The sequence below is a fragment of the Momordica charantia genome (assembly GCF_013281855.1).
Source record: "Momordica charantia cultivar OHB3-1 chromosome 9 unlocalized genomic scaffold, Mcharantia_2.0 BLBB01000009.1, whole genome shotgun sequence".
NCBI classification, from domain to species: Eukaryota; Viridiplantae; Streptophyta; class Magnoliopsida; order Cucurbitales; family Cucurbitaceae; genus Momordica; species Momordica charantia.
In genome coordinates this window covers 13,395,776-13,423,012 of record NW_028275167.1, presented here as the reverse complement: position 1 = coordinate 13,423,012, position 27,237 = coordinate 13,395,776, and the positions used below count along the sequence as shown (strand labels likewise).

Below are 27,237 nucleotides of genomic sequence, written 5' to 3'. Positions count from 1 at the left end.
TGTTTATAATCAAAGATTTAAATATCGATATCTCAATTTTATGGAAATATCGATAAAATGCCAATGTCGGATATTCATGTAAAGATTAGAAAAATTTAAAACTCATAAAAAATATTCAAATTAACAAAAAAAAATATATATATATATATTATATTTTTCTATTCCTAAATAAGTTTAAAATTATTATTATTAATATAATGTATACATTAATGATATTTACATTTTTTGTAATATGATGGAAATGTCGATTTACCAATCATTTCGACGTAGGACATGTAAAATGTCCCGTACCATGGAATATAATATTCAATTTAGAAAGGAAGCCAACCAAATTATTACCCAATCAAAACAAAATAAAATATGTTCCAATGCAATCATCTCCCCCCTATAAAATCCACAGTTGTCGTTCCACCGATTCACAATTAATATTTTGTTTTCTACTCTTGCAGTTGCAACAACCACCACCACCATGGTAGCTACACCGGCGAAAGCTGAAGCTCAAGCTCCGGCGCCATCGTCGGTGCCTCACCTGACAATTTTTCCGAGCCCGGGCATGGGCCACCTGATTCCACTCATCGAATTCGCGAAGCGCCTCCTCATCCACCACCGTTTATCCATCACCTTCATCATCCCATCCGATGGCCTTCCCTCCATCCAGCAAAAATCCGCCCTCGCCTCCCTCCCCACTACCGTCCACCACCTCTTCCTCGTGCTGGTCACCTCCGACAACCTCCCTGCCACCACCAAAATCGAAACCATAATCACCCTCACAATCCCCCCCTCTCCCTTCTCTCAGAAACGCTCTGAATTCCATGGCAGCCAATTCCAACCCTCTCGTCGGCTTAATCGTCGACATTTTCGGCACTTACGCCTTCGATCTGGCCAGAGAATTCAAAATCTCCCCCTATCTCTTCTTCCCTTCCACCGCCATGCTCCTCTCCTTCACTCTCTTCTTACCCAAACTCGACGAATCCACAGCCGAAGAATTCAGAGACCTCCTGCGCCGATCGAAAACCCGGGGTGCATCCCCATTCAGGGGAAGGATCAGCCAGACCCAGTTCAAGATCGCAAAAACGACGCCTATAAATGGACTCTCCACAACACAAAGCGGTATGCATTGGCGGATGGAATTTTCCTTAATAACTTCCTGGAATTGGAGCCTGGTGTCATGGTCGTACATTTTTCAACCGTGCGGCGCCATGATCTAAGCTCGACCATGGCCAGCCTTACGGGGAACTCTAGCCCCAATCTACTTTTTGCGCCCTTTCTGGCTTCAGCGGACCTTAGACAAGGTTCTTTCTTCCTCGATTCAGCTTCATTTCACTTTTCCAGCCATCTTGGTTCTCGGCCACTCTGCCGTCCCGCTCCTAAATGAGCCAGGACCTTACCGAGATGAGTTCTGACCTATAACGGGGTCAGAACGAGCTTAAAACGCCAACTGGGTGCAACCGGGAGCTTCTTGCCACTTAACTATGTCAAAACTAGCTTATCGGACTGAACAGACGCCTCTAAGACCATTTCTGCCGAGAAACTAGTCAATAACGGGCTAAACGGCCTTACCGTGTACTGCCGGGATGATTCCTGCCGAGTTCCGGACAAGGAATGACTAAACTTGGCAATCGGGATGAGTCTTGCCGCTTACCGGGCCAAGACTAGCTCTTTCTCACTTACCGGGTGCCCATCGGTACTGTAGGATGCCACCCCGAGCATCAAGATGTCATCAGACTTCATTGAACTCTGGGGCACGCATACCGAAAACCGACCCATGGACTTGTATTTATGATCGGGGCCTTTCGGACATCCATCCATCCGAACATAATCGAGGCACGACGACTCCCGCGGTCGTGCCTTGTCTTTCGAGCATACCGTACGACATAACGGCCCCTATGTGCAACCTCCAGCCCATGGGACGAGGCGCAATGCCGGCACACCCGTGTCGTCCGACACTGTCCTTGAGATTCCCATTCTCGAAGGAAGACGCCCAAGACCTTGGTCTTCCAATGCTCGCCCGCGCCATGACACGCATATGTGCCATGGGGTAGCTCACTTAGGCCATAGGACCTAGGGGTGGTGGAGAGCTGACACCATGCCTCCCCCTAAGGTACATTATAAGGCATTCTTGGTCTGGCAAACGTGTACGTGCAAAATGGCGAGGAGTCACTCACCAACGTAGAGCGCACGTCTGAACTCCGATTGACATGAAACTTGGCATGCTTGCATATCCCACTTATATGCATCTAACTCTAAAGCTGCTCGTCTAAACTCTCGACGGAACCCTTACTTCTAGGGTCATGGCCCGGAGCCCCAACTGGCCCCCACTGAGCTTGTCACCGACACCACTGACATCGCCTTCGCCTTGCATTCTGCATATGCCTTCTCTAGGCATTCTTGAGTACATCAATGAGGTGTGATGGGTGATGCACCATCCTCCTTGGGTCGCATCACGGCACTTCTCTCTCGGCCGTCAACATGGCCCGACGGGCGACATATGCATGTCGCCACCACTTGTCGACTACGTGGGTGTCACAATCTACTCTTTTCTAGTATGGTTGTAACACTCGGCGCCATAAATTCTCTCCAATTGGCACAGCCTCGTGGTCACAAGCCTCCAGTTTACCCAATCGGCCCACTCGTGAAGATAGATTCGAGTGGAGCTGAGAAGAGAGCAGAGTGGTTGAAGTGGTTGGACGAACAACCATATGGGTCTGTTATGTTCGTGTCGTTCGGGATTGGGGGGAGTCTGCCAAGCCATGAAAGCCACGAATTGGTGATGGGATTGGAAATGATCGTACTTTATTTATTTTGTATCTTTTTTTTTCTTTGGTTTAATACATCTGAATTATGCTCCTTTATTTATGTATCTATTATGGAACTTTTTCTAATATTATAAAAAATATACTTATTGAGGTTGTACTGATTTAAATAAATGAAAATTCTATGAGTTGGGTTCAAATAAATGAAAATTCTATGAGTTTAGTTACTTAAAGTTCACCTAAAATAAGTTTTGGTTCAACGGAAAAAACCAAACTTATTATTACTTTCAAAACTACTTCTTTCAGTCACCGTAAAAATTATATTTAGTTATATTTTTATTCCATTCAACAATTCTTTTTGTTTAAGATATCCCTTAGTCTTTTCGTCAATTTTGAACGACAGGATATTGATTAGCTAATCCACGATTTTCAAGCCTCTACATTGAGATATGGTTCCGTCCCTTTCCCTCTTATAGCACCCTCATCTGAATCCTGGTAGATTTCAGACCCGTTACGGGTGTAGCTGCGGAACGGGAGGTACTGCAAAACAGTCGGGTGGGCCATTACTGTTCTCAGTCGGGGGTCGAGAATTGCTCAGTGTAGAGGCACCTGATCGGTGCCGAGGCACTTGGTCAGCTGAGGTCGACTCGGGTTGGCCCAAGTCGACGTTTTTTGGCGCTTACTTGGCCCGTACGCTTCTTCGCTAGTCTAATCTTCGCTTTTGTTCCTTCTAACAATGGCCCCCACTCTCAAAACAGAAGACTAATGATTGTGTCAGGACTTTTGTTTTGAGAGTATCTGTCGCTTGCTACTATCACGAGATCATTCACAGCATAATTTACATGTGTACTAGTGGTTAGCTACACCAAGGTTTCTAACCCATAGTGTTTCTACCAAAATCTTCTTTGTATCCAGTTTTGGATTTTTTATTGCTTGGTTTTTGCTACTAGTTTTGTACCTTGAGCTCGTCGATATTATCTCATGAACTGGAAGTTTTTCCAATTTTCGTTAATCACAATCATGTCTCCTGAGCCTGGTTTAACCTTCACTCGGTTTTAACCGTTCCTCTTTTGCTCTAGGATCTAACTTTAGCAGAACTAGCGTTAATATTTTCGGATTTCTAACTTCTTTGACTTTTATGCCAAATAGTTTTATATCATGTATTCACCTGCTTTAGTTTTGACCATGCTGAGCCTTTTTTAGCTTGCTTCTAGGTATGTCCCAATTTTGAGTTTCTTGACTGGTCGTAGATACTCACATATAATGCCCCTGCTTGAGAGATTTATTTCAGAAATGAATATAAAAAACTCAAGTATTATGTCAAATGTCAAAGACCTTTAATGCCTAAAATACACGCGTTGAACTAGTGGTAGTGTTTTTTGAGGTGCTGGACGTGCCATGGGTGTAGTAAGGCATTCCCTTGTTGGTCTTCCAAGGCATAAGTGCCTGTTTGAACCACCATAGTGACTTTGTATGGGCCCTTCCACACTAGTGACTTTGTGACGTTGTATGGGCCCTTCCACACTAGTTGATTCTTCGGTATTAGGCATGATCTTTCTCAGGACTAGATTACCTTCTTTAAAGTCCGCTTCTTAACCTTCAAGTTGTAGTATCGGGCTATTCGATTCTTGTATTCAGCCGTTTGTAGTTGCGCTGCTTCTCGATGTTCTCTTAATAGGTCGAGGTTGAGCTGTATGGACTCATTGTTGCTTAGTAGACTGAACTGCTCTACCCTTGGGAAAGGAAGCCCAATCTCTACTAGCACTACTGCCTCCGAACCAAATGATAGTGAAAACGGCGTTTTTCCCATCGATGTACAAGGTGTAGTTCTGTAGGCCCATAACGCGTTGGGAAGTTCTTTTGCCCATAATCCTTTGAGTTTCTGTAACCTGATTTTTAGAGTCCTTTTGATGATTTTGTTGACTGCTTCAACCTGCCCATTAGCTTGTGGGTTTGTTGGTGAAGAACATATATGTTTAATGCTCAACTCCCTGCAAAATTCTCGAAAAGCAGTATTGTTGAACTGCTTCCCGTTATCACTGATAATGGTGTAAGGTATTCAAAAACGACAAATGATATTTTTCCAGATAAAGTCGGTGACCTTTTTCTCCGTAATAGTAGCTACAGCTTTTGCTTCAGCCCATTTGGTGAAATAGTCGACTACCACTACTGTAAATTTGGTCTGGCCCTTTTCTAATAGGAGAGGACCTATAAAGTCTATTCCCCATTGAGCAAAGGGCCAATGACTCATTATGTTTGTTAAGGGTTCTGGCAATTGCTTAGGTATCATTGCGAACCGTTGGCATTTGTCATATTTTTTGGTGAATTGCATCGTGTCGTTTAGCATGGTCGGCCAATAATACCCTTGTCGTACTATTTTGTGACTTAGGGATCATGCTCCGGAGTGGTTCCCACAAACGCCCTCATGTATTTCTCTCATGACATAGTCAGCCTCATCGGGCAATGAACATTTTAAGAGTGGCAGTGAGTAGCCTCTCTTGTACAGACTTTCGTCTTTAAGCACATATCTCGCGCTCGTTGTTCTAGTTGTTGGGTCTCTATCTTCTCAGTAGGTAGGATCCCATTTTTTAAATACTTGATCAACGGGCTCATCAGGTTTTCTTCTGGCTGCTCTTGTTCGTCGATATCCATTACTCCCTGAGCTTATATGCTTGGTTCGGGCAAAATTTCGACCGGCACAGTTCTTCCTAGGTTGGTTTAATAAGCTGCAGCTCGTTGAGCTAATGCACCCGCGTTGATGTTCTGGGTACGAAGAATTTGTCGAATCTCATATTTTGAAAAATGGCTGAGCTAGTCTTTTATTCGAGAAAGGTATTTCGTCATCCGTTGTTCTCTAGCCTGGAATTCTGATTACGCTCGTTTACATGCGTAAAAAGAAGGTTTTAGATGCTGTTCTTACTATGTTTTAACTTTGTTTCGGACTTTTTCTCGGTCGTTTGAGTTCCAATTCATGCAAAATTCATATATTATGGTTTGTGGTTGGCTTATATTGTATTTATGACATTTTAAGACCATTTGGGAGTTCAAATTAATCAAAAGAAGCAAAAAGACGGAAAAACCTACATGGGAGGTGCCAGGCGCCTGCGTGCCTGCAGAAAAACTGGTTTTCTTCCAACTTTGCCCTTAATGAAACGCGTCTTCCAATACGTTTTGGTGGTTCCAACCGATGCATACGTGTAGAAGAAGTGTTCCACTATCAGTTTGAGCACGATTTGGTCAGTCAAAAGAGTTGGAAATGGGTGATTCACCATCGTTTTAGGACCTACCTAACCAAGTCTGCACAGCTATAAATTCCAGCAACTTCTCCACCAAATTCATCAAGCCTTGCTTCCTTCTCTTGATCATTTTTAGTGTTTCTTTGTTGCTTTCTAAGTACTTTTGAGTTGCTTTCATTAGTTGCTTTTGGTTTTTAAATCCCGAGTACTTTACATTCCTTTATTGAGCTTTGTTTTGTTTCCATTTGTACTTAGTTATTTTCTACTTATTCAAATATATAAAAATCCAGAACTTTGCTTATCTTCCCTTTGCCTTTACTTTATTTTTAGTTAAGAGAGTTGTGTTTTTGGAGGAAAGAGCACGTGTCACTCCCCCTTGCTTGAAAGAGAAGGGCGAAGCTTTCAATCCCGATAAAAACTCTCCGTTAGTTAACTTTTGTTTTTCACACATGCATTCCACATTCAACCATTTTACTTGCTGTATTTTCTTCAATATGTCTTTCTAAATTCCCGTCTCTAGCCCGGTTATGGATAGTTAGCCTTTTATTTCTAATAAGGGTTGCTAAGAAGTAGTGTTTTTGCTTTCCATTCATTGCTCAACATGTTTTCCCAAAAAGTTAGGATTTAGAGAAGGCCACTGTAAGTCTTAACAAGTCAATACTGAAAAGGTTGCTTATTTGCATTGTTGAGTGGTTAAACCGAGGAGAGGAGCGCCTTAGACATAAGAGTTCCGCTTAAGTAGCCTACACATAGGACCTTAACCCGAGGTTGCGACTATTTCCATCCTAAAACTAAGATATATCTCATAACAGACATATTAGGGAATGTCTTAGGACTTTGAACTTGCTTAGACATAAGTCAAGTGAGAAGCGTAGTCGTTGGTTTCTAAAGTAAAATGTATATTGCCCTTAGCATGTCCTTGATTCTTTGTTGGCTTACTTGAAGTAATTCGGGCTAGGTTTTATCATTATAAGTCCAAATCCCGAATCCAAAACCATTATTTGTGACCACTTCCCATTTTACAAGAATCACTCATTTCAACATTCACTATTCTTTAAAACTTTAGAGTTTGGAAATTATTTAGAATTCCTTGAGGACCGATACTTGGATACTCCATCCATTTTATATTACTCTGACAGGTGTGCGCTTGCATCTATATAATGGTTACCACGCTTAGTGCGTGCGTTCAGCAATAACCAGTCAAATTCCTCTTTTACCTGACTAAAAATTAGCTGCGAATCACTGAATATCAGTATGTTATTGACCCCAATGTGCTTCGCCACCTTTAACTCTGCTAGCAAAGCTTCATATTCGGTTTCATTGTTGGATGCATGGAAACTAAATCGCAGTGCGTATTCGAATCTCTCCTTATCTGAAGAGACTAAGAAGTCCTGCTTCACATCCCCGAAAATTTGATGACCCATCTATGTAAAGCGTCCAAGATTGTTCTTCCTTAACTAGCTGTGGGTTGATGTTACATACCTAAGGCTCCAATAGTGTCAATTTTGCTATGAAGTTTGCCATGGGCTGCCATTTAATGGGAGTTCTTGGCTTATAGTGAATGTCCTACTCACTGAGCTCGACGGCCCATTTCATCAGTCGCTCTGAAGTGTCTCGCCTTTGCAAAATTTGTAGTAAGGGAAAATTGGTGAGGATATTTATCCCGTGGGCTTGGAAATATGGACATAGTCTCCGAGCTGAAGTAACTAGGGCTAATGCCAACTTCTCAATTTGTGGGTATCTAAACTCTGCATCTACCATTGCTTTACTTGTGTAGAAAACTGGAGATTATCGTCCATCTTCTTTTATCAACGTGGAACTCACTGTAGTGTCGGATATGACTAAATACAGGTGGAGTTCATCACCCGCGACTGGCTTCGTGAGAAGTGGGGCTGCCCCCAGATATTACTTTAGCTCTTTAAGAGCAGCTTCACACTCTTTTGTCCATTCAAATTGCCCTTTCTTCCTTAAGATTTTGAAGAACGGCAAGCACTTGTCAGTTGAGCGGCTAACAAATCTGTTGAGTGCTGCTATCCTTCCGTTGAGTCCCCGTAGTTGTTTTAGATTCTTTGGTGGATCCATCTTCAAAACGGCTTTGATCTTATCCAGATTGTGTTTGATTCTCCTTTGGTGCACTAAAAATCCTAGGAACTTGCCAGAGGTTACCCCGAATGTGCACTTAGTAGGATTCAGCTTCATCTTGTACTTTCTCAGAATATCAAATCCTGCTCATGTCGCTTGCTTTTTCGACTCTTTACCAGCATATTGTCCACGTAGACTTCCACATTTTTCGCCGATTAAGGCTGCAAACATCCGATTTACCATGCGTTGATAGGTCGCACCTGCATTCTTCAATCCGAACGTCATCACCGTGTAGCAATACAAACCTCGGATTGTGACAAAAGAGGTTTTCTCCTGATCGGGTAAATGCATATTGATTTGATTATACTCGGAGTAGGCGTCCATGAAACTAAATCTCTCATGCCCCACAGTGGCATCAACTAGTTGGTCTATTCGCGGTAAGGGGAAAGAATCCTTTGGACATGCCTTATTTAGGTCTGTGAAGTCGATGCACATTTTCCATTAACCGTTTGACTTTTTTACTAGCACTACGTTGGATATCTACAGGGGATAATGTACTTCTCCAATGAAGCCTGCTTTCAGTAGCTCTTCCACCTGCTCAGCTACAATCTCATTCCTTTCTTGGTTGAACGCGCGTCGCTTCTGTTTCACTAGCTTACAGCTTTCGTCGATATTGAGTCGGTGTACCATGACTCCTCGATTGATTCCTAGCATGTCCTTATGTGACCATTCGAACACGTCGGTGTTGCTTCTGAGGAAGTTTATAAGACTTTCCCTTTCCTCATCCCCCAATCTGGTTCCAATGTTGATTCGTCGATCCTCGGTTGTCAGCGGAACAAATTCTACCTGCTCAGCCGATTCTCCTCTATTGGGGGTGGTCGGATTAAGTCGATGATCAGAGCTCAGATTTGTCTCACCCGAGTGGTTGGTCGGATTAAGTCGATGACCTGGGCTTGGACTCGCTTTTCTCGAGTGGTCAATAGCTCCGGTCTGGATCTTCTTTTCAAAGTGTTGCCAGCCTTCACTTGGGCTTGGGTCGACCTGCTCAATTCTACCCTTTTCTAATCTGGGTTCTGCCTTGGCAGATCTGGTTTTCACCTCAGCAGATCTGGTTTTCGCCTCAGCAGATATGTGTTTCACCTCGGCATATATGGGTTTCGACTCGACAGTTCTAGGTTTCGCCTCGACAGATATGGATTTCGCCTCGTCTCGGTAGATTTGCGTTTTGCCTCGGCAGATCTAGGTTTAGACTGTGTCGATCCCCACAAACGGCCCGAATTATTGATGCGTGAATTTTGCTCTCCCGGTTCCTTTCGAGGTTTACATCAAACTTGATAAGCAGGGGACAAAAAACCTACAAAACCAATCAAACCTAAACCGGTAAGACTCTAGTCACATGGGCTCCGATGCCTAAGTTAGAAAGGAGAGACGATGGATATGGAATTTTAGTATAGAGAGTAGGGTTTCTTTTTTCATACCTCTAGGGTTCCGTCCGTTTCCCTCTTATAGCACCCTCATCTCTCAGCACCCACCCTAGACCATCTGCTTGCTGTGCATCCGACCATGAGGCGTCCGAATTTAATGTCCAGGTATGAATAGGAGGAGGAGACCATATCGTATTTTCCTTTTAATTGTCTTATTAGAGCCAATTTGTTGCTCAGTCTGTTTGCTGAGAACCGTACTGTGTGATTATTATATTTTTCATAGATGAATTTCCATGCTTGTTGATACATCCCTAGAGAATTAGGCCGCTCCTTCTTCAAAACCACGTTTTTTTCTAAATTTCCATATCACCCACGAACAAATCATAACCATTTCCATCTCCTCTTCGCTTGCGTTGTCAATAATCCAATCCCAGTAATCGCTAATCTCCCACGTCCTCCTATCAATCAGAAAAAGCCTCAAGTAAAAATATGGAAAAAAAAATCCCAAAGCCCCTTAGTTACCTCACATTCCCAGAACAAGTGTATCGCAAGCTTCTCGTGATTCTTGCAAGAGAACACACATTATCAGTCAATATTCCTTTACGTCTTATATTACATTTGAGAGGAATAATATCTTGCACAATTTTCCAACAAGCAATCTTAATTTTAGGGCCTACATTTGTCTTCCAAAAATGCTTCCAACGATTTGATTGACAATTCGAATTAGAAGTGGTAGCCGCCTGAGCTTCAAACATTTCCATTCCCAGATGGTAAGCACTTTTAATCGAGAAGATCCCTTTCTTGTCCACACCCCGTAAAATCACATCATCTGATCCATTCCTAGGCAAAGGAATCAGCAAAATTTGTTATGCCTCTGATCTAATAAAATTGCTTCTAACCTTCTCCTCATCCCAACTACCTTCCCTAGCCATAAGCCAGGCAACCGAAAAGCTGTGTAGGTGAGCTGGAATGAAGAGAGGTTTAGGGGGGTCGTCCCTCAGAATCCAAGGATCCGCATCTATGGATATGCTATGGCCGTTACCGACTCTCCACCGATAACCTTTCTCAAACAGCTCTTGACCCCACAAGATACTTCTCCACACATAAGAAGGCTTGGACCCTAACTTGGCTTTCAAAAAGGTCTCTGTCTTAAAATATTTCCCTTGCAGAACCCTCGCCAGAAGACTATTGGGATATTTCAAGATCCTCTAAGACTGCTTGGCTAACATAGCTTAATTGAAAGTGTTAATATCACGAAAGCCCATACCCCCATCGTCCTTCCAATACTAAGCCTCTTCTAGCTTTACGAGTGAATTTTCTGACACTCAACGGTCGATCCCCACCAAAACCAAGCATAAATGTTCTGAAGCTCATTGCAAAATGTGATAGGAAGTTTGAAGCAGCTAAGAAAAGTCATATTATACAATACAAAAAAAAAAGTATGTCAGCCATATTATGGGCCAATAAAGCATTCTTTTTAATAATGTGTTTTTCATGTACATAATTGATGGAAAATATACATACATGTACAGCGAAACCAAGCAAGGATCGAAATAACAATCTAGAAGCATAATACAACGTAGGATTAAACATGCATGATCATACATTATGATGTTTAGAGAAAAGTAGAGAAAAATACATACTTTTGTAGCTTTTCAAATTTCTTCAAATAGCTCCAATGAGGACCACCAAGAGATCTTCCTAGCTATTCTCAAGGCTTGGAATAGAGTGGTGGGACTCTTTTTAGAGAAGGAAAAATTGAGAGAAATATGGAGCTAAAATGAGTTATGTAACCTTTTTGAAAAACATCAAATGGCCAAAGGTTCCAAGAGTTTTTCAATGTTTGAACAAAGGCCTTCTTAAATAGGCAAATTACATGCAACTGTTGCATGTCAAAGTCCACCAAAAGCTTACAACACAAATTTCACTCATGCATGACATGACTAAGTGTCAAAATGCATGTATAAGTTCACCAAAAGCTTACAACACATACTCCACTCATGCATGGCATGACTAAGTGTCAAAATGCATGTCTAACTTCACTAAAAGCTTACAACACACATTCCACTCATGCATGCCATGGTTAAGTGTCAAAAAGTAGATTTTTTGAGATTATTTAAATGTTTCACTCAAGAAGTTAGTGGAATTTTCCACCAACTTGGTTAAAAACATTATTTTAATCTTCTTAGTCAACCTTTGACTTTCTCTGGTCAAAGTCAACTATTTGACTTTTTCAGAAATCCGACTGTTTGATAAAATCCATGCCTCCGATTATGAATCCGTATTCATAATTTTAATAAATAAATCCTATTTAAATATTTTGAACAAATTTCTCCATTGATATCATATATCAATTTCTTAATCGTATCTCATATGATTAACCTAATTCGTACGATTCGAATTATTTCTTCAAATTATTCGAAGTTTATTCTTATATGAGCTAGCCAGGGGACATTATGGACCTACAGATCATGAGCTCCAACGATCCGAGATTAACCGGTTAAACTCTTTAACCTAGTTAACAAACATTCGTTAACTACCGAGCCACTCCACTAAAGCCCGTAACTGCACTCTCCTCACTGTAGATATATTATATCCATTTGATATAACCATGATCGGTAAGTCAACCCTTCACATGTTGTTCGTAATTATAGCTTGGTCAAAATACTTTTTTACCCTTGTAATTACCTCTTGTTCCTTAAGTCCCACTGATCCTCTAATGAACAATGATTTGTAGTCCAACTATCAAATCAAAAAAATCTTCTCAAACCTTTTGATGAGGGTGGCACCAATTGTTCAAGACTTGGATTCAGCCCTTAACAGAACAACCTCTCTATTATCCCAAAATTCGGTTGAAGTGAATTCCTTCTTGCACCCTATGTCCCTAGCTATCTACCTGGTCTTACCATTGAAATTGGAGGCTTATTGAGCCAGCGCTATTGAGCTGCTCTCACCCATGTAGATCTAAGGATAATCCCGAGTAAACAGAAGTTCATAGTTAGCTCAGGATTAAGATCGAGTTACCTAGGACATCAAAGTCGAGATAGTCAGTTTCAGACAGTAAACGGTGTTATCAAGTAAAAGTGACTATCTCATGGTCCGGTCTTATGCAAACTCTTTGCATAGGACGCTCCCACTCGTATGTCTTCACATGAACGAATTAGGATCACATCGTTTATACTAGCTACAAAGTGGGCCGCATCCATAGTGTCCCCAAAATAAGGCGCCCAACCTGATTCCTATAATAGAGACCTTTTAGACTGTTAACTCAAACTTGATCCATATTTATATCTCTACATAAAGTTTGAGTCTCATGTAACAGTCTAGGATACTTCGTTTATTGGATTTAGATCTAGTAAGAACGTTTTATTGGATCAATAACTACTTATTGATTATAACCCTCAATAACAACTTTATTCAATGATAAAAGTATATCTCGCATTTACAAACTATGAGTTTTTGGACATAAAACCCAATTTTCAAAATTTTTATAAGTCCAATTTTACCATTCATTAGGACATACATATTGTAGGTATATCATGATAAAATAATCATACCAAAAGTATGTATCAACATAAAACAATGGTATATCAGCAGTATATCAGTACACATATATCAAAGTTACATCAATATTACAGATCAAAATATAAATCAATAAAGTAGATCAACACATACATATAGCAAAATCATATAATCACATGAGAAGTATATCAACAACACACATCAGATATATATTGGTTGTCTATCATAATAAGAATAGCAATATGTCAAGTATGGGGAGGGAATTCCAAATTCGAAAATTATCGAATCACTCATGTCCTAATAAGAAAGAGGGAAAACACATGACATTTTCAACAAATTGACAAACATAAGAGTAAAGAAATTGTTTTATATATAACCAAGCTCATTGTCATACCATTCAAAATATAAAATAAATTCTATACAATTTAAAGATAAAAAACTAGAAGCATATACAAATTTTAAATTTAAGAGACATTGTATTATAATATGAACATAAAAATCTAAAAGACATTGTATTATAATCCGAACATAAAAATCTAAAAGACATTGTATTAAATACAAGTTTTTTTTTCTTGTTTCAAAAAAAAAAATACAAGTTTTTATTTTATATCTTTAAGCCAAAATTAGTTTGATCATTATCAACAATTTTTCTTGGTGATTGTTGCATCTTTTGGGGGTGATAGCTAGACTTTTTGTTCTTGTGAAAGACAAAATTTTTAGTGTTGGTTTAATCTGTCTTTTTGGACGTGGATGGTCTATGATGAGTTTGACTTTTCTCTATAAAAAGCTTATTTTTCTAGCCATTGAGTACACCACATTCCTCTCATATTTTGTTAAAAGTGTTTACGTATTGTTAAGAGTGATAAAAGCTTAACATTCCTGAATAAAATGCAAAGTGAAGAGTTTTGAGATAAATGAGATAATTTGTGGTCAAACATGGCTGAAACTCACAATTTTCCATACTGCATGACAGAAGCGCTTGGCGCATTTGAAGGGCTTTAAGCGAAACGCATGCACGTTTTGACTTCGACGGCATAAAGGACATCTCTAATTGGTTGCCTCAGTAAATTTCGACTTAGTCTCATCAAGAATCATTTAGTTTTAACAAAATCCCAACACTTTCCCCCTACTTTGGTGGGAGGTTTCAACCAACTTCAAGTCTATACAAAGGAGAGCTCCCTCTGGAGTTGGATCATCCAGTCTTACTTCATTTTTAGTGTTAGATCATAGCTAGAACTCATTGTACTTTTTCCTTTGCCATTTATTGCTTTTTTGAAACCCTAGTTTTTATGGAATTCCTTTGTTAAGCTTGTTTTAATTCATTCCCAGTTCAACTCCATTTGTGTTTCATTTATCTCATTCCTTTAGCGCTTACTAGCGAGTTTTAACTTCTTACATGCTCAAAAGAGAAGAATGTTAAGATAGGGCTCGTTGTACCTTTTATATTCTTCAATTTTAATCAATGGAAAATATATTTGTCATTTCTTTCAGCATTTTCCATTCTTTAATTATGCATTAATTTAGTTTTCAACCTCTCTGTGGAATTCGTAGGAAAATTTATTTAATTTTTACGCGTCTGGTGCATTTCTAGGTTGATTCCTAAAAATCTTTCCTCAAGCAATTTATTAATTTGGCCGCTAGGAAATTGATCTAAACACTTAAAAGGTTAAGTTAAGTAAAATAATAGAGAATTTATACGAAGTGACTTAGACATAAGCGCATAAACGAGGGTCCTAGACATAGACCCTTCAGCCCATAAAAGTAAATGAGTTGATAGTTAATTTATATGATTATAGCCACGTATAAAGACATGTGACATTAGGTTAACCTATGTTCCCAAACAACCAAAAGTGGTTCACGGTAAGAGTAGAACTCAGTTTCCAGAAAAGTGTCAAGTAGCACCTGGTGCATTTTTCTCTAGTGTGTCATTTTGTCTAAAACTAAGGCATGAAGCAAACGGATTAATTTTATTAAGTAGCTTGATATTTGCAAAACCAAATCACAATTTTATCACCTATTTTTACCAATAAAACTCGATTGCAGTTTGAAACATTTTATTTTAATTAATTTTGAAGCAAAAACCCTAAGGATACAATCTTGGAATTACTTTCCTTGTATTACTTGTGATCGTGTGCGCTTGCATGTTTTGCATGTTTTTCTTATCTTTTGCGGTAGAGAATATCCCAACAAGTTTTTGGTGCCATTGCTAGAGACTTAGTTCTTCAAAATTATTTTCTTTTTAAGTGCATTGTTTCATATTATGTAGATTCAGCTTCAAACTATACTGCTTGTTTTGTTTTAGTTATTAGAATTTGATCATTAATGTTTTTTTCAAATAAATCAAGTTTTTGATCCATGCAGTGACATGGATCTCGTACCACTTATGATACGCGACAACTCAAGCGTATTGGACTACTCGAGCCATAAGCTACTTGAATCCAATCGTATAGATGGGTTCAACCCGAAAGGCTTAAAGTTAGACGGATTACCTTTACAGTCGATGACCTTGAGCAGACATAATAATCACTATGCTCAAAACCGGAAACACTCCACGAGTTTGGTGACCAACAAACCAAACATGCTCCGAGGGTAAAAATGTGGATTCCTAAGTTCAACCACACAAATGAAAACGATATTGGAAGGGGGGGGGGAGGGGTTTACACACGGCAAGGGGTGAGAACAACTCTCAATTTTCTATTCGATATCAATCAAAGGTATGTAAAAAAAAGGGGGGTACAAGCCTATTTATAGACTAAGGTCCATGACCTTTACAAGGAAGGTGTAAAATAAAAATAAACCTAAAAATAAAATAAAACAACTAAAAGAAAAGATATTTCCTTCAAATTGCCAACTTGATAATCAAGTAAGGCAATCATTTCCTAAAACTAATTTTGATTAAAATAAAATAAATCAAAGGAAAATCAATTAGAGATATTTTCTAAATCCACCAACTTGTTAACCAAGCAAGGGAATATTATACCTTATTCTAATCAAAATAAAATTTAGAAAAATAAAAATAAAGTAATTTTCCTTAAAAGGAATAGAGTGGGCGGGTGCCACCGTCAAATTCTGAGCTACACTAGAACAGCTTATCAACTAGGAGGTCATCCAACTGAAGATTACTCCAAGTCAAGCACGTTTAACTTTAGAGTTCTTATGATTGAGCCACCGAAAAGGAAGGTGCACCTTGTTGGTATAGGTAGTAACGATAAATTCTTTTAAGCCTTTTCTTAACCATGCTCCCATGGTCTCAGGATCCCTATCATTTGGATGTGGTAACGGTTCATTCATGTACCCCTTCTCTCTAGTCGGACGTCACATGTTGGGTATCGAGGCTTCAGGTACAAAGGTCGGGGTCGATACCCCAATTTTGATAAGATGGGTGTCGAGGCTTCGGGTACAAAAGTCGGGGGTCGATACACTAGTCTTAGTAAAAATGAGTTTCGAGGCTCCGGGTACAAAGGTTAGGGGTCGATACACTAGTTTTAGTAAAAATGAGTGTCGAGGCTCCGGGTACAAAGGTCGGGGGTCAGCATGGTGAAACTAATTGTTGGGTAAGTAGTTCTTATTTAGGGGTTGTTTGTTGGTTGAGTATGTATGAATTATATGGCGATTTCTGTGTGTTTTATTATCCAATAATATGAATGTTGATTATCTTTTTGTGGATGTTAATGATTATGAGTATTTTGGATGAAAACATGTTGGTTCTGACTGGATGTGATTGATTAGCTTGTTGTTGGATTCGATGCTTAGTTGTAGTTACGAAAGCATACTGAAATAATTTAGAAACATGTTGGTTCTGACTGGATGTGATTGATTAGCCTTGTGTTGTTGAATTCGATGCTTAGTTGTGGTTATGAAAGCATACTGAAATAATTTTGAAACATGTTGGTTCTGACTGGATGTGATTGATTAACTTGTTGGATTCAATGCTTAGTTGTAGTTACGAAAGCATAATGAAATAATTTAGAAACATGTTGGTTCTGACTGGATGTGATTGATTAGCCTTGTGTTGTTGGATTTGATGCTTAGTTGTAGTTATGAAAGCATACTGAAATAATTTTGAAACATGTTGGTTATGACTGCATCTTATTGATTAACTTTGTGTTGTTGGATTCGATGCTTGGTTGTCGTTATGAATTATTGTGAGACGTTTGATGCATAGGTCATGACTTAGAAATATGCACGACTCTAGTGAGATTTCTGAGATGCTATGAAGTCAATGGGTGAGTATCAGGGTCAGAGGGCTGATACGTCACTAGTTGGGTATCCAGGCTCCGGGTACAAAGTGAAGGGATGTGAATCCCGGTGCGGAAACGAACCGTTGTTCGTGAAATTTGGGAAACAAAATAAAAAAGCTCAAGATGAAAATACAGAGGGAAACCATTACCTTTTAAGAACGTTTCTTCAACTTTTTCCCAACGAACACCACCAAAAAAACTTCCTTGCTATCCTCTTGGGTTTCGAGAACATGTTTGTGGGAGTGTTTCTTTGGAATGAGAGGGAGTGTTGAGAGAGGGCTTGAGAGAGATTTGGAAGTTCAACTTTTTCTCTGTTCTGTTCTTTTCTTTGCAGAACAGTTCTGCAATCTAAAAAGAGATGAAGAATGACGTGCGGTAACTCCCCACGTCATATTAACTCCCCAATCCCCTGCAAATTTGTAGGGGAGTTTAATAATATTATTAATATTATTATTAATATTAATAATATATAACAAATATATATATATATATATAATTAATATATATATAAATAAGTAATCATATTAATTAATAAAAGTTAATTAATTATTAATCTAATTAATATATATGAATATATATCAAATAAATAATTAACCCTTAATTCTTTATCACATGAATAGAATCATATTCTATAACATTTTTCTCGTATAACCCGTAGTTCTAATGTACATCTTAAGCACATTATTCTTAACCTATAGTTTTAATATGAATCTTATTCATATTAATTTTATTTGAATCTCATCAAATAATTTCTCTCATAATATATAGTTTTAATTTATAATTAACTATATATTATAATATATCAATATACATATAATCCCTTAAGTAATTTGAACAATTCAAATTCTTCCAAAAACTTGATCCTCGTTTTACCCGTTATGAGCTAGAAAAGCGACCTAATGGACCTACATATCAGAAGCTCCAACGATGCAAGATTAATCGGTCAAACTCATTGACTGAGTTAATCAAGATTCGTTAACTACGGGTCATTCCACTAAAGATCCGCAGTTGCACTCTTCTCACTGTAGAATGTTTTCGTGTCTATGGATATACGACCATTAATGACGAGTCAATTCTTCACGAGTGCTCGTAACTCAAGTTGGGTCAAAATTACCGTTTTAACCCTAAGTTACATCTTACTCCTTAAATATCATTGCTCCTCTAATGAACAACCTGGTTATGGTCCGACCAATAACCGGAAGTCCCTCTCGGGCCAATGAGAGGGTGGGGCCCCTTGTTCAAGTCCCGGAGTCAGCATTTAAGGGACCACTCATCTACTCCCCTAAAGTCAGAGAGGAGTGAATTCCATCTTGTGAAGTTATGTACCCAGCTCCCCACTCGGTCTCGTCCCAAAAATGGTAGGAATATTGAGTCGTCAACTCGAGCCACTCTCACCCATACAGATCAAAGGACGAGCCCTCACGGGCAGGAGTCCATAACTCACTCAGGATTGAGAATTAGTTGTATGGTCATCCTAAGAAATAGCAATCTATTAGTTAACTGTGTTACATCTAAAGATTGGCTATTTCGTGGTTCGGTCTTATACAAACTCATTGTATAGGATACCCCCACTCGCATGTCTCCACACGAACGACCTGGATCGAGTCGTCTGTAACCTTACAGAGTGGGCCGTATCCATACTGTTGCCAAGATAAGGTACCCAGCCTTATCCATATACTATAGACCCTTTAGGTTATTCACGGGACATTATCCACTTGTATATCAGGGTATATCAAATATATACCTCGTATATCAGGGGTATATCAAATATATACGAAGTACATATACTGTCCCGGTTACACTAAAATAACCTCGGATGTTTGGTTTATTAGATTTTGGACAATGCAATGCTATGAATTCAACAACAAATTTATTGAATAAAACTTTATTGAATATACATTTGTTTTTACAAAATACAAACTACGAGTTTAGGGCAACACACCCAACACAAAGGTCGGGGGTCGATACGCCAAACTATTAACAAAGATGTGTGTCGAGGCTTCGGATACAAAGGTCGACGGTCGATGCGATGAGTCTTAGAGGAAGGTAAGTATTGGGACCTCGAGAGGAAAGGATAAGGGCCAATATGTTGCAAAGTCATCGATGCCTTAGCTATGCGTGGTTAGGGGTCGGTGCAACAGTTCGAGGCCTTGGGTACAAAGGTCAAGGATTGAACGCCAAGCGCCATAGAGAAGTGTCGATGACCTGGGTACAAAGGTCAAGGGTCGATACAACTCGAAGGAATAAGTCTTAGAGGAATAAGAAGGATAACTAATGAGTTTAGAGAAGTATCGAGGCATTGGATATGTGTGGTCAGGGGTCGGTGGAACAGTTAGAGGCCTTGAGTACAAAGGTCAAGGGTCGAACGCCAAACGTCGTAAAGGAGTGTCGAGGCCCTCGGTACAAAGGCCAGGGGTCGATACGACTCAAAGGAATAAGTCTGGAGGAATAAGAAAGAGAACTAGTGAGTTGTGATGTGAGGCTTGGGGTTGACATGTAGGTTGCATGTTAGGGCAAGCATTTGCGTAACCTATTTTGTTTTATGTAAAACATGATATTAATAACGAGCATGATGTGTTGCTGTTGTGTAAACATGTTGGTTGTGCGTGCCCTTTAGGTAAGGGCTGCTTACTGGGTACCGTGGTTGTACTCACCCCTTTTTTTTTCTCTCTAGATTTGTTAGGTAGTAAGGTAGCACACGCATATAGTGATGATGCGGAGGGGACTCGACAAGAAAGACCGTAGCTAGCTTTTCTTTAGTTCTAATTTGTTTATAATAAGTTTTGTTAGTGGTCCTTGTTGTTCCAGTTTATGTTCTATGTTGAGGTTTGGATTTTGTAATAGTTCAGGTGGTTAGTAGAATGTTTTAATCGATTCATTCTTTGGCTAGACTTGTACTGAAGGTTAGATGGTTGATTTTGTTGGTTTTCGTTTCGGAACGTTTATTAAAGTTGTAACTTTGTTTTAGCTTTATTGCCTTTTTAAACGATACGGAGGTTAGTAGTTGCTTAGCCTTGTTTGGCGTTAGTTGTTCTTGCTTAAGTCCTTTTGTTGTGTTTTAAGTGTAGTATCAGAGTAGCGCAGTGGATGCGTGGTGGTATGATTTGTTTATTCCGAGTTGTTAGTGTTCTATTTTCTTAATTCGAGTGGGACTTTTAGGGCGATTTTAGTAACGGTCCCCATTTGGGATGTTGAAAATCTTGGGGTGTTACAGTATAATGTGACGCCCGAGTATAGGGATCCTGAGACCATTGGAGTATGGTTAAGAAATGGCTTAAAAGAATTGATAGTTACTACCTATACCAACAAGGTGTACCTTCCTCTTCGGCGGCTCAATCATAAGAATTCTGAATTTAAGCATGCTTGGCTTGGAGTAACTACGGTTGGGTGACCTCCTTGTTGATTTACTAGGAAGCATGTGAGTGAGGACAAAGTATGCTAAAAGGGCTAGTGTTGGTCCTTAGGGATAGTCTAAGCTGTTCTAGTGCAGCCAAGTTGTGAATGAATCGATACCACATCCGAAAAGTTAAGCGTGCTTAGCTTGGAGTAATCTTAGGTTGGGTGACCTCCTAATTTATTCGATACCACATCCGAAACAGAGGGACATGGTTAAGAAAATGCATAAAAGAATTGATAGTTACTGATAACTCTCCAAAAGAGAGTTATTTGTACATGAATTCATATAAATTAACTAAGAATAGCATCACTAACACCCAATCTACACTGGTTTTATGCAAAGAATGTTATAAATTCAATATCCTCCTTATTATTTTGCTGATAATGTTGAGAGTTATGAAGAATGATCTAAATTTGAATGTTTTGTTGTAGCGTCGAAAGCAAAAGGTAGAAAAAGACAGAGTTGACAGTGACAACTTTTACCCGAGAAATTAGTATAGTAAAATGGAAAAGTTGGGTCCCACTTTATCATTTGTGTTGCCCTAAAACCAAGAGGGGTATAAAAGCTTGTTGTTAAGGGTGCCTCTAACACTTCCCATCCCCTGACTTCACTCTCACTTGAAGAAAGCTCCCAAGAAATCGTTGAAGAAGACAACAAAGAGAGAAGGGTGCTGTTATTATTCATTTTCTTCTTCTTTCGTACTTTTTAGTGCACGTGGTTTGTATTTTCTTCTTCCTTTTTCTTGTATGACATTGAGTAGCTAAGTTTATTTGTAAGGGGGAGGATGTTGTGAACTTATTCTTGGGTTGTAAACTTTGCTTTGTCTTGATGATGATATATATATATTGAGTTGAAGTTGTTTTTAACATTTAATTTTCAATGTGCTTGGCCGTCGTATTGGAATATCTTGTTATTAACTCTTGGAAAATTGTAATATGAAGTGTTTGGCTTCAACTCGTTGTAGATTCTACTTGAGTTTAATGCAGTAGCATCGTTTACGTCAGCCCAAAAGAAGTCAGATAGACTCTTACCCCTTAGCCTTGTTACATCAGTAGTTACTATTTAATTCAATTTAAATCAAATTGTATTCATATATTTTCTATTCAGTTAGTTAGTAAGCTTTTTATGCACTATTTCATTTAAATTCCAAAGTCTTTGTATTCAACCATACTTTTACTAAGCTTATTTAGTTTTCTTAAGTTAAATATTGGAGTATTTAGTTATCAACCCCTGTGGATACGAACTTTTTATCACTTGCTACAACGGTTGTGTACACTTGCACAGAAGGGTTCTAAGTCGTACCAACAAGTTGTTGGCGTCGTTGCCGGGGATTTATTCAACTTTACACATTATGTTTTTACTTAAGAAAATATGTGCTAGAAAGATTTCTTTTAACTACTGTTTGGTGGATTTGAAGGTGAATGCACGATCTATAAGGGTTGGAATATCTACTTGATAACGAGATAGAGAGCAATTTCATCGAAGAAGAAGAGCACAACGTAGACAACAAGTAGCAGTTTGCCCTATAGATCAACTACTGAGAAATCCTAACCTTGTGGTTCCCAATCCAGAAGTTGAAGGAATTAATAGAGGATAGTTGATTGTACCAATATTTGTTCCTCCTCTTGATGCCATTCTGTTGGCTGATGACAGAGAAAGGGCAATTAGAGCATATGTCGTTCCTATATTTCATGGGTTATATCCGGTTGTTGCAGAACCACATATTGAAGCAAAAATGTTTGAATTAAAGCCTGTCATGTTCCAAATGCTCCAAACAGTAGGTTAGTTCTATGGGAATACATATAAAGATCCCCATCTGCACTTGACGTACTTTTTAGAAGTAAGCGATTCATTTAAAATGCAAGGGGTATCTAAGGAAGCATTGAGGTTGAAGCTGTTTCCCTACTCACCGAGGGATAAGGCTAGAGATTAGCTGAAGTCTATGCCAGCTGAATCTATTACTTCCTAGAATGATCTTGCTGAAAAATTCTTGATGAAGTATTTTCCTCCAAGTAAGAATGCAAAATATAGGGGAGAAATCAATGATTTTCAACACAAAGTTGGGGAGACAGTGAGTGAATCTTAGGAGAGGTTCAAAGATCTGCTAAGGAGGTGCCCCCAATGGTCTGCCTAGGTGTATCCATATTGAGACCTTTTATAATGGGCTAAATGAAGCAACAAGGTTAGTGGTGGATGCATCAGCTAATGGGGCATTATAATCCAAATCGTATATAGAGGCTGTTGACATTTTAGAAAGGATCTCCTCTAACAATTACCACTGGTCATATCCCAGAGCCTCAAGTGATAGAACTAGTCACGAAACTGCTAACGACGATTCAGTGGCTTCACTGAAGACTCAAATTACCAACCTGACTAATATGCTCAAGAACATGAACACTGCTGCAGGATCGTCAACTAGCCATGAAATCAACAATATGCTAGCCATCTCTTGTTCTTATTGTGAGGGATGGAGGCAACACCCTAATTTCAGTTGGGGAGGGAACCAAGGACAACAGGATGCCTCTCAATTTCAGCAAAAGGAGATTCACCACCCTAGGCTCATAATGTCTAATCAACAGGAGGAAGTGAAGCCAACAACAAGTTCCTCCAATTTTATAGAGAAGCTAATGAGAGAATACATGGCGAAGAATGATGCAACACTCCAAAGCAAAGCAACTTCTCTAAGAAATTTGGAAGTCCAATTGCGGCAAATGGCAAATGAGTTGAAAAATAAGCCCCTTGGTACCTTGCCTAGTGACACCGAAAATCCCAAGAGAGAGGGGAAGGAACAATGTAAAGCTATAACTCTAAGGTGTGAGAAGGCTTTACCCGCACTGTATCCTTCGGAAACGCGAGCAGATAAAGCATACTGCCATGAAGAGGAAACTATAGAAAATGAGTTGGTTGATGATAAAGGAGTGAACGATGTTGGAGCATCGAATAAGCAGATACCAGTGACAGAAGCTCAACCTAAACCTGAAATTAGCAGAGGAAAAAGAGTATCAGAAGCTGAATTAGTGAAATAAGCAGACCCAAGTGAAGCACCAGTCCAGAAAAGTGTGGAAACACCAGGGGAATATAGACCACCACCTCCCTATGCTCAAAGGCTTCAAAAGAAAAACCAAGATAATCAACTCAAGTATTTTTTGGACGTGTGGAAGCAAATCCACATCAATATACCCTTAGTTGAGGCTCTTGAGTAGATGCCTAACTATGCAAAGATTTTGAAGGATATCTTGACCAAGAAAAGGAGGTTTGGAGAGTTTGAAACCATAACTTTAACCAAGGAGTTCAGTGCAATTTTAACAGACAAGCTTCCACAGAAAATTTGGGATCCAGAGAGTTTTACTATTCCAATCTCTATTGGTGGAAAGAATGTGAGCCATGATCTATGCGATTTACGTGTCGGCATAAACCTCATGCCATTGTCAGTATATTAGAGGTTCGGTATTGGTGAAGCAAGGCCTACCACAGTGACACTACAGCTAGCTGACATGTCAATCACTCACCCAGATAGCAAAATCAATGATGTGTTCGTGCAGGTGGACAAGTTCATTTTTCCAGCTGACTTCATCGTCATCGACTATGAAGCAGACAACGAGATCCCAATAATTTTAGGGAGGCCTTTTCTAGCCACTAGTAGAGCGCTAATAGATAGGCATAATGGGGAGCTTACCATGTAAGTGAACCATCAACAAGTTACCTTTTGTGTTTTTAATTCTGTTAAATTTCCTGCTGATGTAGAAGAATGTTCTCTCTTAAGACTTGCAGATGACTTGTTGAGTAAGGAAATACAAAAGGAGACCTTGTTGGATCGCTTAGAGAAAGAACTTACCATAGCCTACTGTTAGGGTTGACTTTTTACTGCAGAAACATATGTCGGTAGCCCTTTTTTACTACGTTTTTCACCCCATTCCCATTATTATTTGCCAAAAAGGACCACATATTCTTAAAATAGAACATGCATAGATTATGTCTGCATAAAAGTGAAACTATGGTACTTTAGAAAAAATATGAGAAAAATGCGGTCAAAGTTGGAACAAAATAACAGAAATCTGTTTTTTGTATAATTGCGCCTCACGCATTTATAGAGGACAAAATGTCAAAACGCACGTTTTGATTAATGAAGAGCAAGGACATTTCCCACATGTTCAAAACCGTGGGTCCATGTCCATGTAAGGTGGTTAGGTGAATCGCAACTCATTTCCACCTAAAATGGAGGGGAGTTTCAACCAACCTATGGTGCTATAAAAAGAAGTCATCCCTCCATCAGCAAATCATCCTTTCCAAGCTTCATTTCATCTTCTTTCATTTGCTCTCTAGTTGTAAAACACGTTTTTATGGTTTATGTTCATATTCTAGGTTGGTTTTTAAAAACTTATCTTTACGTCTTTTTTCCATTTGGCCAGTGGGAACTTGATTTATACACCAAATCCCAACCTTGGGAAAGGTGGTTTAGGTAAAATAATAGGAAACCAATATGGGATGTGACTTAGGAATAAGCGCATAAAACATGGTCCTAGGTATAGGCCCTCTGACCCATAATGCAAATGAGTTGGTAGATATTCTCTAGGATTGTAATCACACATAGGCATATGATTGTAGGTTACCCTAGCCTATGTAGCAACCAAAAGCAATAGTGAAAGAGTAGAACTCAAATCCCAAGAAAAGTCAGTTATTACGCCTGGTGCATTTTCCCAACATAGTGTGTTTCCATATTTTGCATCAAAACTAAGGTAAGAGACAAGGAGGTTAAGTTTCATTAAATTGCTTGTTAGTTTAAACCCCAAACAACAACATTTCATCACATTTTTCTTCCTAAATCACAATGCATATTTGAACTGTTCATTTCTTGAAAATTGGTTTGGAAGCAAAAAGTCCCTGAGGATTCGACCTTGGATTACTACCAAGTATTACTTGTGATCGTGTGCGTTTGCACGAGTCTCTAAGCTTTTTGAAGTAGAGAAAGTCCCAATACCTATGAACTTGTAGGGGACACTATCGATCCTGGAGCATCTCAGCGCACGGGCGGCACCAACAGTGAAGAAGAAGAAGATTGACTAAGGGAGTTGGTTTCCCCTACCTAAAACTTTATTTTTTGTGTTGGTTTATTTTATGTTTTTCTTTAAAGATTGAATGCATGTGTTAGCTTAGACTTTAATTTCATGTGAATAATGTCATATAGTTTTCAATTACTAGGGTAGTTTCTTATGTTTTTGTTTGATGTTTTAGTGTAATTCGATGAAATGAAAAGAAAATGAAAAGCAAGGTTGAAAATGAGAGGTCCAGTGTAGAACGGTCTGATAATGCATGCTGATTGATTCTAAGTTTTTGCCTTTGGTGTCTGGTCTGTGGGAATTTACACGATTTCTACTCTTGATATAGTTAGAAAGGAATGATACAATTCTTGCCCTTTTTCGAAGGTGTTTTAAAGTAGCATAGGATAGCTTCATTTTGCTAGTATCCCATGGTTGGCCCTAGAAATTTAACCTTATCAGAATTTGAAGGGGTGAGTATCCCTTTCCAACTTGCGAGAAAGCTATTGACTTTATAAAAAGTAGCAAGAATTCACCCCTCTAGAAACGCTTCAGATAGGCAGTACTCCCTATACCATTTATCTTCCTCCTATCTTCATTTTATGTTTGGGGAAGCATTGTCCTTATTTCTACGATATCATTTACTAAGCATTGAGGACAATGCTTTGCTTTAAGTTTTGGGGTGAGGGACTTTCATTTTATTGTTATATTCATTCTTGTAATTCTCTTGCAGTGCAATCATTTGTAATGCTATGCAAAATTTTTGGCCTTATAATTCAGCTCTATCATAAAAAAAATCAAAAAATCAAAAATCAAAAAAATTTCAAAGAGCTAGAGGGTCAGGAATGGCTAGTAGCTCATTGCTGTTAGTGAAGTCAGTAGCAAGTTAGCAAAAGTATGAGAATGGAGATCAGTTTGAGAAAAGAAGTTTGGAGGACTTTTCAAAGGCTGCCAAGAGTGAGGGTGGAATTAAGTGGTCAAATGTGAATAAAGCACCTTAGTCTTAGTGCAAGAGTTGTTTGATTCCCTTCTGGTTTGATGCTTTAGTAGATTGAGAAACTCTTAGCCACAGTAATGGATCATAGGCAATTTGTGAAGTTGCATGCATTGGTTTTCCATTCTATTGAGTGTAGAGTCGGGAGTAGCATTGCTTGGGGACAAACAATAATTCAAATTTGGGGGTGTGATAACTCTCCAAAAGAGAGTTATTTGTGCAAGAATGCATATAAATTAGCTAAGGATAGCATCACTAACACCCAATCTACTCTAATTTTGTGCAAAGAATGTTATAAATTCACTATCCTCCTCTTTTTTTTTTTTTTTTTGCTGATAATGCTGAGAGTTACGAAAAAATACCTAATTTTGAATGTTTTGTTGCAGCATTGTTGATGTTGCAGTATCAAAAGCAAAAAGGCAGAAAAAGACAGAGTTGACGGTAACAACTTTTCCTCGAGAAATTAGTGCAATAAAATGGAAAAATACCTGATATTCTGAGTTAGGGGCCAACTTTATCATTTCTGTTGCCCTAAAATCAATAAGGGTATAA

The 27,237-nt window shown here is 39.0% G+C and overlaps 2 protein-coding genes and 1 pseudogene across 2 annotated transcripts; 2 read left to right on the top strand and 1 right to left on the bottom strand.

Annotated features, from left to right (window-relative positions):
- Positions 1 to 344: 344 nt before the first annotated feature.
- LOC148209015 (hydroquinone glucosyltransferase-like) lies at positions 345 to 3,460 on the top strand (annotated as a pseudogene).
- Positions 3,461 to 4,317: 857 nt separating this feature from the next.
- LOC148209014 (uncharacterized) lies at positions 4,318 to 7,413 on the bottom strand. The gene is made up of 2 exons (XM_088117393.1): positions 7,187 to 7,413; positions 4,318 to 4,792 (listed from the first exon to the last, which is right to left on the bottom strand). Exons 1-2 carry the CDS (start codon positions 7,411 to 7,413, stop codon positions 4,318 to 4,320), a joined length of 702 nt encoding a protein of 233 aa, XP_087973519.1.
- Positions 7,414 to 23,858: 16,445 nt separating this feature from the next.
- Positions 23,859 to 24,338, top strand: LOC111025396 (uncharacterized). Its single transcript, XM_022303248.1, has 2 exons — positions 23,859 to 24,086; positions 24,198 to 24,338. Exons 1-2 carry the CDS (start codon positions 23,859 to 23,861, stop codon positions 24,336 to 24,338), a joined length of 369 nt encoding a protein of 122 aa, XP_022158940.1.
- Positions 24,339 to 27,237: the final 2,899 nt, after the last annotated feature.